At 36.4% G+C, this 14,048-nt stretch overlaps 1 protein-coding gene across 7 annotated transcripts in view; it reads left to right on the top strand.

Moving 5' to 3' along the window:
- The window catches only part of LOC123639377 (PARP1 binding protein), a 61,902-nt gene that overhangs the window by 8,853 nt on the left and 39,001 nt on the right, over window positions 1-14,048 (top strand). For 5 of the 7 annotated variants that reach the window (XR_006735707.1, XM_045553098.1, XM_045553100.1 and 2 more), the window contains 2 exons: window positions 5,710-5,940; window positions 12,969-13,076. Coding sequence is in view for 6 of the 7 variants with exons in the window: in XM_045553098.1 (XP_045409054.1) it covers window positions 5,710-5,940; window positions 12,969-13,076 (339 nt within the window). In the remaining variant the exon portion in view is untranslated. Of the gene's footprint in view, window positions 1-5,709; window positions 5,941-9,036; window positions 9,065-9,114; window positions 9,303-12,968; window positions 13,077-14,048 lie in introns of all 7 variants that reach the window. The other 2 variants (XM_045553102.1, XM_045553099.1) reach the window with 2 other exon arrangements.

Here is a 14,048-nt window from a genome sequence, read left to right as displayed (position 1 = left end):
TGCTTGTGGGTAATTTGATGGGGGTCTAGGTTCTGAATTGATACCTTGGTTATAGATATCCTTATTGTGATGGTTTTCTAAATTGGTAGTTGTTTGTAGGCTGTAGTGGTAGTGAGCTATGTGTGTGGGCAGAATCCCTGTCTCTTGTTGATAAGGGAAGATGGAGGTCTTTGAAATTCTTTCTCTTTCCCCAGCCCATTGGTCTTCTTAACAGTGTGAATTATAGTGGGACACCCAATTTAATCTCTGAGACAGTAGGTGATGCTTGTGGGTAATACTCAGCTATGTCCTCTGTGATTAAATCAGTAAATGCTGTACTAGGCTGTACAAGTTATCCTTCCTGCCGGTAGGTGGCATTTGCAGTTAAAAGCCAGCTGCAGTGGTGTTTTTTTGGAACCTGTGACTGGCTCTAGTCAATCAGGAGAAGCACTCAGGTAGATGGTTGGGACCCTGGAGCTCCCAGGGGACTCCTTATTTTCCGCCACAGCAGAGGTGGGTGGAGGAGTGAGGATGAGTCGGGCTGGGTTGGAGGAGCCTGCCTTCAGGCTTCACAAAGGCAGGCACAAGAGCTGTCTCAGCTGGAGTCAAGGGTTAGCTCCCAGGTCACTGGGAAAAGCCACCAGGGAGGTCTGAAGTGGCCCCAGCAAGCCAGATAGTCTGTTCATTGGAGCAGGGCTGTCTGGGATTCACAGTCTGGCAGATGGGAGTGGATTTCACTCTTCTCCCTTTTCCCTTGCCTTGCATATCTCCTTCCAGGGGCCAGCAGCGGCCCAAACTAGCTGAGCTCATTAGCAATGATGCCGTAGGCTGGGAGCTTCCTTTCCCAGGATCCAGCTACAGATTGAAAGTGTGGCTTTCCTGTTAGGGGATGGGTACCCTGCAAGTGCACTGGGGTTTGGACCCACACTGACCTCTTCTTTTAGTTCTACCTACTACCTCCCCTCCCAAGATTAGTTCATAGATCTCCCCTCCGTGCCCTGAGCAGCATGATCAAGTCCTAGGGAACGGGATCCCAACTCTGCACCTGTCCTCTGATCCCCCAAGTTCAATCCCTGACCTTGCTGCTGGTCCAGAGTTCCCTGTGGAGTGCTCAAGCAGGCTTAATGTCTCTCTGTTTTGGGATATACTCTGCTCTGCTGGAGCAACCAGGCGAACAGCACTGGGGAGGGCTGGTAGGCAGGAAGCTCACAGTCAGAGTACTCCTTGGTCTGCTGCAGGTCTTTAAGAGGAAAGGTGTGGTGAGTGCACCAACAGAGGGGAAGCAGCCACTCCTGAGAGTCCTGGCTCAATTGTTCCTTGGGGCACCTGTGCCAACTCATGGGAACTGCCACTTGTCGGCGGGGAGGGGCGGGGGAGGAGAAGAGTCTGACTGGAGGAGAGCTGGCACGCTTGCCCCCCTTGTGCCTCTCCCTGGAAGGCAGCTCACCCAAAATGCTCTGGGATTACACAATTCCCCTGGGACCCAAAGATCTCCTGTGGCCACTGTAGTCTGGGCAAGATTTGGGGAATGTTGGTGTGGGGATTAGTGACATGAAAACTGAAGGGCTGAAGCTCCCTGGGGAGGACAAAGACACACAGTGGTTGGAGAAACAGTATGGTGCACATCACCTCAGCTAAGGTCTGTGGTGAGAGGAAGTGAACCCAAGGGAGTTGGCAGCCGGTGCTTTATTCTCAAAAAGCTCCCAGTTCACTGGTGGGAGCAGCTTTTGGGCTCATGAGGTTAGAAAAGCTCTCCAGCAGCTCGGGAGCCTGTAGACTGTTGTGTGTGAGAGAAGGAGAAACAAAACCCCCACCTACACTTTCTACAGGGCTCCAGATTCCTTGGGGGTTGATCTCTGCCAAAATCTTGCTCCTTCATGTTTTGTTGTGCAACTTCTTCCTGTGGAATCTCCTCTAGGTTCTGACACTTTTCACTCAATTATACCTGAATTTCATTTGTTTTCATCTAAAACTTTCCCTTTCTAAGACGATCTGGTGACCAGTGTCTCTAGTCAGCCATCTTACCTTACTCCTCTAGTAACACTTTTGAATACCTAGTAGAGTTGTCAGTTTGTGTAATGACATGTTTGTTTTCTTAACTGCTTGAGTGAGAGAAAAGAAAAGGTATATCAAAATAACCTTTTGAGTTTTAGGTTTTTGGCTTATTTTTTGAGGGGGAAAATTTTATAGCTTTAGATACATAATACTTCTCTAGCAATTTTGTACTGTTAAAGGTTTAACCTATTATAGATTCATTGAGGACTACTGACTTTGGTATATGGCAAATATACATGACTTCATTAGTTGCCAAATAATATTTTGGCCTTTTCTTTCTTTTGAATTAGCTTCATAGTTTGAATCTGTCTGGCAATTATGTTATATATGCTGTTTTTCACCTTAATTAGTTTTATTGAGATGGTTACAAGGTTCCATTTCCTAAAACAGAAGAAGGTATTAATTTTATAACTTCATGGAAAGCAATCACAGTAACTGTAGCTGACTGTTAGATTTGAAAATGACCTAACAAATAAGAAGAAACAGGTTTTTAAAATTGTATTACATTTATCACCACCCTTCCCCCCAAAACAATTATTTTACTTTGAATAGGGGAAGAGAAAGGAAATAGACATTTTTGATTACCTACCATTTATCAGGTGTTATTTAATCTGTATAATCTCATTTTATATCCAAAGAAACTGGCTCAGAAGGGTTTCAGTGTGTTACTCAACATCACACAGCCAGTTAGTGCTCTTAAGTAGATCTTTCTTTTCTGTAATAATAACAAAATGTCCAGTTAATTAAAAATGTAAAGTTTATTTAAAATTTTAATTATAAAAATAACTTAGCTATAATATACAAAGTACAAGTGTTCTGAAAAATGTGTAACTAACTTTTTCTCATTTTATTCTTGTGAAATACAATCCTCCTTATGTTCATCAGAGAATTAAAGCATTGAACATTTTGAACTTCCTTCATATATTAGCCAGCTGGCATGTTTTCCTAGCAAAACATTTTCTGATTTGACCACAGACTCTCTCAATCAGTTGTTACTGGTTTGAATAATAGAATATGCTGTCATGGTGGGCACCTGATCATGAAAACTGATATCTGGAGTGCATTTTTATTTGGATTTAAAATGTTTTTACAATCCCAGTATAAACACTGTTAATCTAGTCATAACCTTTTCTCACAAGAGCAAGAGCTTGCATAGTTTTATTTAACTAGTTATAGTCAATAGGGTGAGAATAAATTGTACATTTACATTAGACAAAATCTTGATTTATTTTAAACATGAACGATGTTATACTAAAAATAGTTTTAGGAATTTTTAAGATAAAACAGTTTAGTTTTGAAACTTTAAATAACTGGATTTATTTAACTTAAATACCATTTGGAAATTTTCTGGTGTGCAACCTTTGTGGGATTGGGAATAAATTATACAGTTTTGGTGCAATGCTGGGAAATTGCAAACCTGTCTTACATTTGAGTAATGGATCCAAGGTTTGAGAGTACTAATTTTTTTTCTGGTTGTTCATTGAAGCAGTTTCATGAAATAGAACTAATACTTACATTCATGATATAATAAGCCATTACCCTAAGGACAATGAGGATAATTTTCTTAGTTGTATCCATATAGATCAGTAAGGAGCTATTTTTTTAGGGCAATTTGGATAACTTGTCTTAAATTTGAATAGTAAGTAGTCAAAGTGGCTATTTATTACAAAAAATATAAAGATATAGATTTAAAGGAGTCAGTTATATGGAAAATAGTATATTATTTGAGTATGTTTGATTATCTATTCTTTGTTGTATAAAGATATTACAATTTAGTTCTAGTGAACTATAATCCTATATAATCATCCACTCTTCTTAATTTTTTTTTTTTTTAACTAAAAATTTTTTATAGACAGGGTCTCACTCTGTCACTCAGGCTGTCACTTCACTCTGATTGTGAAGTCAATTAGATCTAATTAAAATTTAATTTGTATTTTTTATCTCAATTGTAAGGCTGGAGTGCAATGGCCCAGTCATAGCTCACTGCAGACTCAAATTACTGGGCTCAAATGATCCTCCTGCCTCAGCCCTCCTAGTAGCTAGGACTATAACTGTGCACCACCACACTTGGTTATTTTGAAAAATTTTTTGTAGAGCTAGGGTCTTACTATGTTGCCCAGGCTGGCTTCAAGTCCCTGCCTTGGCCTCCCAAAGTCCTGGGATTACAAGTGTGAGCGACTGCACCCTACCATCTCACCCATCTTTAAATGCAATTAATTAATGGACAAGTTTTGCTGTTAGCAGAAACTACTAACATATTAAAGGAACTTAACTGTAAAAGATAGCAACATATTACATTTTACAAAACCATATATGGATACTTAAAAACATTTGTTACTCATGCTGTATTTAAATGGAGCAGTTAGAATTTTTTACTGAATTAGGGCTGACATTTTTTGGAAGGCAGCATTATTAATATCTGGAATATTAAGGAGCAGAATGTAATCAATAAAAAAATAAACCTTCAACATTTCTACTGAGAGAATTTATCACGTGGATATTTAAGAAGAGACTTTAAAGAAAGCTTTATATTTAGATAAAATGTTGACATGCAGACATGTTGGTAACATTAGTGGATCTCTAAGCAACTATATGTCACTGTAGCCAGATTACAATCTGTTTTATTTTTTCTGGTAAAAATAGAAAGCCAGTCAAAAAAGAGAAAGAAAAGGAATAATTTTACCTGATTAGTAACATCGGACAATTTACAGAAAGCACCTCTGCCCGGCGCGGTGGCTAACGCCTGTAATCCCAGCACTCTGGGAGGCCGAGGTGGGTGGATTGTTTGAACTCAGGAGTTCGAGACCAGCCTGAGCAAGAATGAGACCCCATCTCTACTAAAAATAGAAAGAATTATATGGACAGCTAAAAATATATATATATAGAAAAATTAGCCGGGCATGGTGGCACATGCCTGTAGTCCCAGCTACTCAGGAGGTTGAGGCAGGAGGATTGCTTGAGCCCAGGAGTTTGATGTTGCTGTGAGCAACAGAGTGAGACTCTGTCTCAAAAAAAAAAAAAAAAAAAAAGAAAGAAAGCAACGTGACTATGACTTTTTAGCACTTGTTTGTAACATTTTTGTGTGTCCATGAGCAGCAAAGAATCAAAATTATTCTCTGGTTTTAGCACTGACATTTTGCTTTCCCTGTAACTAATGAAATGAAACACAATTAAAAAAAATAATCTCTATGACCGTATTTTAAGACAAACACTTGGAGTATTGTGTTATGTGGGAATTCACTATGGCATTGACAATTTTAAATAAGAGGTTAAAAATACATTAACTAACAGGAACTAAATATTAACAGAATCAAATGTTTCCCCAATCAATAGTACTTAAGTACAGCTTACTGCCCACCCATTCCACCACTTTGGGTAGAAGAAATTTAATGAAGTTTGGGAAATAAGACAGTGACTATATATTTGCCAATTTTGTCATGTGCAAACCTGCCTTATTTCATATTTTATAAAATCATCAAAACCTTTTCCCTTTATATTTGGTTTCTAAAACTATTTCATTGCTCAACTTGGATGTTCTCTTTAAAGCCACAAGAATTCGGTACAGACTTTACTATGACAAAGTTTAATTTGTATTTTTTATCTCAATTGTAAGTTAATGAATATTCTGGCAATCAACTGTATCTTTTTTTTTTCTTTTTGCATCACCTTTTTCAGCACAGTGGAGAATTTACAGTCTCTCTTAGTGATGTCTTTTTGACCTGGAAATACTTATTGCACGAGAAATTGAACTTACCGATTGAAAATGTTAAAGTGATTGACCATTATGAGGACATTAGAAAGACCTATGATGGTCTCCTGAAGAACAGTAATATGTTAGATCTGATTGATGTTTATCAAAGATGTAAGATTTTGACTTCTAATTGTGAAAATAACACGATTTCTCCTGTAAGTATTTTTTAAATAATTCTATTTTAATCAAAATTCACCTAGATTTATTGTGATTTTAAACTTCAGTATCATCAGTTAGAGTAACTTAATAATCTTTTTGCTTGAGATCATGTTAAGAATGGAAAATTTAGCTACCTGAAAAGCTAGTTATTACTTGAAAGAAATATTTTGGTGGTAAATTTTCCGGATTTGTGTTATTGTTATTTGGTTGCTGTAAGAATAGGTTCTTTTTAGATCAAAAATTTTGTAACAAATCAGTCCCAAGTGCCTAATTTCTTTTTGAATTACATCAAAGATTGCTTTCCTACTTTATATTTTCTTGGTTTAATGTGCATCTGTTTATGTGGGATATGTTGTATAAATAATTGGTATGACTTTATGGATTAATAATAATATTTTACTAGATGGAGGTATCATTCGTTTTATGAGAATAGTATGATGCAATATACATGAGATAATAGACTATTCCTTTTCGCACAAACATTTCATTATTTTTTAATGATATATAAATTTAAAAGTTCAATGGAGTAGCATCCCTTGCAGTTCAGTTTTGTCTACATTAGAATTTATAAACTGTTTTAGAATATATTTAGACATCTCTAGTCTTTTTTAAAGTGTTGGAAATATTTTTCATTATCTTAACATTTACTGAGTGCCAATGAAGTAGTAGTTAAATAGTAGTAATTAAATAATTATAGCTAGAATTAGAAGAAAATGTTTACTGTACTTTGTAAGATATTCAAGTATTTTGTAATTATTTCTATATAATACTTGGGAATAGTATTTTGGCTAATTATAATAGAAACCTCTACTATAACAATTGTTTACAGAAAATACAAGTTTATTTCACTCTTCTGTAAAAGATGTCTAAAGGACTGATATGATACCTCTGTGGTTATCAGAGATCCAAGCTTTTTCTGTCATTCTGCTCTCCTGTCTTAGTTCTTGGCCTTTACCTTCAAGACCATCTCATGGTCCAAGAAGACTGTTGGAGCTCCAGACATGATATCGGTATTGCTTGCAACAGGAAGTAGTAAGGGAGAACAGTAATCTCCCTTCCTTTTAAGGAGACATAGCACTTTTTCTTTCAGCTCATTGCCCAAAGGTTAGGCACATGGCCACACCAAACTGCCAGGGAAGGTGGAGAGAATATAGTTCTCATTCTGGGTAGTAACTTGCCAGGATAAAAACAAAAGCTCTATTACTGGGGAAGAAAGGGAGAGCAGATGCTGACAGGCAGCTTGCTGTCTTTGCCTCATCGGGCTGTCATAAAACCTTTGCCCTGTTGTAACTTCCTCAAAACACGTGTACAAACATGCATGTGTGTACCCACATGTGCAAACCCACACTATGATAAGGATACTTATAAGTGAAGATAGTGTTTTTTTTTAATTCTTCCCTAGCTATATTTAATTTACTTGCTTATAGAGATGATTTTTGGCTACTTTTCACACAGTTGGTTTAGAGAGACTAATCATACATAAGTATGGGATTGTAGGAACAACAAAGAAGATCTTCTGATAAACCAGTGATAGTATAATGTATAATCTACTTGAGGTCTTTGAGCACATTGCTTTCAACCTATCCTTTGCCCCATCTATTACTAAGTCCTCTAAGAAGTCTCCTCATTGGAGTGAATCAACTTATAGTATGAGATATATAAGGGTACACATTTGAGGTTGTCTGTGTGGGAGACTGTCTACAAATGTCAACATGTCTCCTTTGCAGAACACCAGGAATGAAATTGAAGCTGCTAAGATGGTAGTACCCAGAGTAGAAAATGTTCTGCATTTAAATCCTGAAAGACTAACAACTTGATCTCTGATACTTATGTTTGCTATAGGGAAATTTCTAGTGAGGAAAAAGTAGACAGGAAAATATATCCCTAGATTGGTTTCTCAAAAATGCACTGTGTATAACTCTAATTTATGCTAAAAGTGTCTTTAAAGATATGTATCAGAATATTTCAAACAGTTCTGAATTTCATGATCCTAAATTTTTATGACCCTGATATCAAGTTTGTTTCTTACTTGTAGCTTAAATAAGGCAGGAATTATCAGGAATTAAAGCTAAGACAAGTCAATTATGGAAACACGGTAACTTGAACATTGCCCTTTTCCCCTTTACTCCCTACTTATAATTCCTTTCCTAAGGGATGGGCATCTGGGAGCATATAAGGCCTTGAATTCTAACTGGAATCTAAGTAGAGAGAATTGGTACAGGGCTTGCTTTCATATGAACTGAACAGGTATCTGGAAGACAGTATCAGAGAGCTGGGGTGAGGAGCAGAAATGGTAGATCCTGAGAAGATCTTAATCTCAGAGATCTGTGGACCCGCTGAGGAAGGTCAACAAATGTCCTCTGTGAGTATGTCCAGATTCCCTGACCCTCAAGTCAAGAAGTAGCTGAATGGATGGGCTTATTTCCTATCGGTGAGGCTTGGGAGAACACATGAAGACTTTTCCTTGGCCTCGGAGTGACTGGCAGCTTGTTTCTCCACAGCTGCTCAGCAGCTATAGAGACCATTTCAACTTCCATAAGGTACCTCAACAATTCTATCTGAGTCCCAAAGAGCCAATCAAGAAAAACGACAAACCACCTCAGGATTGCCAGCAGTCAGAGAAGGATGAGTCAGCTGACAATACACATGCTCAACAAAATAGAGCTGCTGGAGCTCAATGACAGCAACTCGATACATAAAAATATTAATTACTTAAGGAAATTCAAAGATAGCACCCCCACATTACAAAAAGAAAAGACAAGACAAGAAACAAAAGACACAGCTGCCGGGGCTTGAGTTCAGGGCGCTGGGCTCGCGTGGCGGGCAGGCGCTTCAACTGTCCAGAGCTAGGAAGCGGATGGAGACAGAGGCACAGATTCTTGGGTTGAACCCCTCTGAACCTGAGAGCCCTTCTTTCGTGATGAGACGTCCACCCTTGAGACAGCTTATACAACACACCATCCCTGAAGAAGTGTCCCTTAGCTGTAGACTAAAGGCCCTGGGAGATGCCTCTTATCTCAAGAAATGTGGTGCTGCGGTTGGGTCCCCAATGCCTGCACACTCTTTTCAGGCCCTCCCGATCCACCTGGCAGGGGTCAGCTCTGTGGTCACCTTCAGAAAGCAAAGGCATTTTACTGCCTGGGCATCTAAGGAGTCCAGTGGGCAGTTAGGGCCCAATCTGGACCTCTTGGCTTCTAGAGAAGATCCGCCTGTGTTGGCCTTATTGGCCCAGCAGGAGCAGAAGGGAGAGTCCCACCCAGCAAGGAGCTGGCCACGAAACTCAGGATTGCCAGGGATTCCCGACACAGCCAGGAGAAAGAGACCAGACCTGAAAAAGCTAAAAGCTGCAATGGAGCGAGTGAGCCAGTGGGAAAGCCACCTGCTTCAGAACATTGAAGAAGCTGCCCAGCACCAACTCACCATCCAAGCCAAGAAGAAACGGGCACCTGAGGAGCTTTAGTTTAACACAGAAAACCAGCATCAAATCTCCCATGCTGAGACGTCTCAGAGATACCTGTTTTTGTAGACATGTTGTGATTATTAAATACAGAGCTAGATTTTATTATTGTAAATGTTTGCATCCCTTACGTTATCTAAACATGTTTGCTATTTTCTTTCTAAAAACAAAAAAATGCTTACGTTTCCAACCCCATCCCTTCCTTTGCTGCCTCTCCACCCCTCCTCCCAAGCGTGCTGGCTCTTCTCAGGGATGGGGATGAAAGCTTTTCACTAGAGTGGAATCAAAAAGGGCAACCCCTAAAAGAAATCTCAGACTGGATGGAAAAAAAAAAAAAGAAGTAGTAGATTATAAGGGCATGTAAGGTCTAAGATGTTTTGTTTTAATAGGTGAAAAGTTTTACTCTCAAGCTGCAGGGTGGGTAGAAAGTGTTCCTAATCAAGAATCTAGTTCTACCTGGAAGCACCCACATTTCTCTGGAGTTTTCCAACAGAGAGGTAATGTGACATTCTTCACAGGAGGGATAGATGCAGGCTGGTAGCTGCGATTATTGGGGTAGTTCAAATTTCATCTGTTGATGTTCTATATATGTGGTAAGAATTTATTTCCTGTGTAGTGTGTTTAAACATTTGTAAGTTTTATGGGCTAGTTCCTTCTGTAGAAGCTAACTGTTCAAGTTGTTCACTTTTATCTTTTTTCTGACAATTATTCATTATCAAGTTATAAAATTATTAGATTTATAAAAATAAGAAAAGTTTAACTTTTTAGATAAAACATGAAAGTATAAAGCAGCAGAAAAACTTCCTATGTAAGCATATAACATAAATACTTTAGAGAAATTCCTTTCAGTCTTTATTATGAAAAATAAATCATTTTCATGAGAACTAAAAAAAAAAAAAAAAGAGTTCCCAACACAATGGATGAATTCAGGCCCAAATTAGTATCTTGGAAATTGAGCACAATGAATATTTAAAGCACAGAGAAAAATATTAGATAAATCGTGAGGGAAAAGTTAAGAAACTTGGAGGTTAGATCTAGAGGATTTCACATGCAAGTGAAAGGAGTCCCAAAAGGAAAAAAAGAAATAGATGCATAAGAGGCATAATTAAATACATAATATTTTTGTTATAAATATATTTGTTACAGTAAATATTTCCTATAGCTGAAAAGAAACCTGAGTTTGCTGCTGCTTAGTGTTTACCAAGTTCCAGACTATACTGATGAGAAAAGACTTGTACCAGGCATATTCTGGTAAAATTCCTGTACTCTTAAGGATAAAGATAAATCTTACAAGTTTCTTATTTAATTTTAATTTATTATTTAATTTAATGTAATTATAATTTAAATATAAGTTAATTATTTAACAAAAAAATTAAATAGCATGTCCTGAAAGAAGAACACAGTGACCTAAGAATTTCATCCCCAACCAAGATATCACTTATCAGTCAAGTTAAAGGAAGGATTTGTCAGGGTATGCAACAATTTAGAGTGTCATGCTCATATTTTATATGAATAATTTATTTTCCAAGGACTCTAATAATTAAAGAGATGAACTAGAACAGATATCCATCTAGGGGAAGATGGTAGGTAGCAAAAAAACTTAGAAAATATTGTGTGTGTTGTGTGTATGTGTGTAGTTAAAATTATAAGGATGGAGTGGGAATATGTAGGTGCTAAAATGGAAAGCTTACATTAAGGGTGTTTCTAATACTAGTTTAGAATTAAAATTGCTGAATGTTGTAGTTTGTTGGGGGAGGTGGCAGGCATTATCACTTTAAATAATAATAGAGAAATATGAGTCTGATTTCAGTACAGTGAAAAGGAAAGTAACCATTAATTGAATGGAAAAATATGGTATGTCTTCCAAGTTAATAAGAGATTAAAAATATAATGAGTAGCACCTGATCAAATCAGTGAAAGTACAAATCAGAAAAATTAATAGTGTATCACAGCAAATATATTGGGATTTTTACGCTTATCTCAAAAAGCTTTTACACTCTATTATCAAGAGTCTTGGCTGTCAAATTTTAGATCTCAGGACGTCTTTATAATATGAGAAATTGTTTAGGATTACAAAGAGATTTTGATTATATGGGCTATATCTGTTGATGTTTACCGTATTAAAATTAACATTGAGAAATGTTTAAAATGTATACCAATTTATTTAAAAACATTGATACACCTATTACATGTTAAGTAACATTATTTTATGAAGAATAACTTTTTCAAATATAAAAATTATGAGGATAGTGACTTTGTATTTTTGCAAATACCTTTAATGTTGTATGTGACAGAAAGTAGCTGGATGAATTCTCATGTCTGCTTCTGTTTGATATGTTGTTTTGATTGAAATATATCAAGAAAATTTGGTTTCACATTGATATGTACTTAGAAAAGGAAGGATCCCAGAGCAGGTCTTAGGTACCTCAGGAGTCCTTGGATCATGCTTTGAGACTCGCTGATCTAGAACAATATATTTTACATATAGTTAAATATGAAAACAGTGTTTAATCAGAAGGTAATACTCTCTTTTTTGTGGGAACATTGTGTTTATGGAAAAGTAAATCTATTTTCAACATCTCTTCTGAAAATATAAGAACCACAAATGTGAGGACTATTCTAAATTTGTTGAATAGTGAATTTTTTTTCTGTGATCTTGAAGTTTGAGATTGAAAAATTATAAATATTATGAAAAGCAAAATCCTAGATTTTTCTCTTATGATTAATCTGCAAGTATAAGTACCAGCTCATCATATTAGTAGAATTGGGACAAACCATATTACTTTTTAAGAAGTGTATGTTCATGAGTTATTTTAGTTAAAACTTTGCAATAGTTGAGAGGAAAAGTGGTTTGCAATTTCATTGGGCTTTGTTAATTCAATTTATACCTTCCCTTCAGATTTACTCATCAGTAATGGTGTGTGTGTGTGTGTGTGTGTATACACCTACATAATCTTAGATCCCTTAGATTAAGTGAAATAATATGAAGATTTTGAGTAGTATGGCATGGTGAAAGGAAAGATCTCTTTATAAAATTATTTTTTCATAGAAACTGTTATTTTGTTTGAAATATTGTGCTTCTTAGGACACTAGATTTACTTACATACATTCCAAAATGAAGCATGTTTTGGAAGCTGTCTGTAGAGCTAGTGTTTTCACTAGTTTATATACTTTATCTATAATTAAATTTCATAAAATCACTTATTATGAGTCATTAATGTATAAAAGGGAAGACAAAAATTTTTCTTGGCTCACTGTAAGGCCTTAGGTAAGACTTTTCTTTGTCTTTAATTTTTCTTCTTTCATAAAAAATAAAAGGCTCAGATTAAATTTCCAAGGTCATTTTTCTTTAACTCTAAACTTGTAAAACTCGGTGAGTACCTGTGCCATTGGAAATTGATTGAAGCATTTTATTATGAAGTTTAATTACATGTGTACCTATTGACTGCCAACAATGTCAGGTAATACTCTGCAATGGAATATCAATGATGCTGAGTAGAGCTTGGTGTAAGGTATATTTTATAGTAGGTATAGCATTTTATTAGTAATACTCTATATTTCCTACAGAGTCAGCTACGGGATTTTCTGTCTGGCAGACAGCATGCAGAAGGTGATGAAACTGATCTTTATGTACCAGTATCACCAATGAGTAAACAAAACCAGGATAACGAAAAGGTACTGATAAAGTATGATTAAAATAAAGCACTCTATGATCCCCTTCAAATCACTATGAATTTGGTAGTAAGTTAAAGTTACCAATGTTTTGTTCTTTTTTAAAAAATTTTTACAAGTTTTTAATTTGTTTAAGTAAAACTACATTTGCAGAGAATAACATATTGGAGAGTGATAAGAACATGGTAATAATCAGGGTCTTCATGGTTTTGGGCCAAGGTAACAGGCACTGAGCAAAAATAGGTATCATTCAGAGTACCAGAAAAGTAGTTGAAGATCCTGGTTGTCAGAGTCCTTTGAATCTTTCTATTTGATAAACTTCACATTTACTGTTTTAGATGGTTGATTCTTGGGAGAATATGTTCAATTGAAAAATCTGGTCTGTACCCTTTGCGGTAGTACAGTTGATATATCAAGAATTCTATTAGCAAGGTTTGTTGTTTAAAGAAACCACAGCAAAATAGTGTCACATACAGCACATACAGCTTTGGTCTAATATGGCTTACTTTTAGCTGAACACTATGTTAGGTACCTAATTGTTAATATATATGTTAACCTCCACTCACCTTGGTAGTTATGTGTATGGAAGTTTCTATGCTTAATAAAGTCACCTTTGACATGATGAGAGTTTAAGAGTATTGGAAAAGCAGTAAAATTACATTCAACATATTCAAAAAATATGATATATAAAAGGTCTAGAATGCACCTACTTCCAAAATCAACTGTTCCAGTAAGTTAACATATTTGGTGACTCACCTTTTTTCAGGAGACATTGCTGAGGTAGATTCTCCCATAAGTCCCATGTTATACAGATTGCACTTTAAAAAATATATTTCATCACTGCCCTCGAATATCTGTATACTTCCTGGATTTAATAATCTGTGCTTTATATCTGCATCTTGCATTTTTTCTGTCCTATTTGAAAGTAAGTTGCTGGACTTCATGTGGATCCCTAAAGTTCTTCAGCATACACTT

The sequence above is a fragment of the Lemur catta genome, chromosome 6 (assembly GCF_020740605.2).
Source record: "Lemur catta isolate mLemCat1 chromosome 6, mLemCat1.pri, whole genome shotgun sequence".
NCBI classification, from domain to species: Eukaryota; Metazoa; Chordata; class Mammalia; order Primates; family Lemuridae; genus Lemur; species Lemur catta.
Note: the sequence above shows the minus strand (reverse complement) of the source record. Positions and strands in the feature narration are given on the sequence as shown.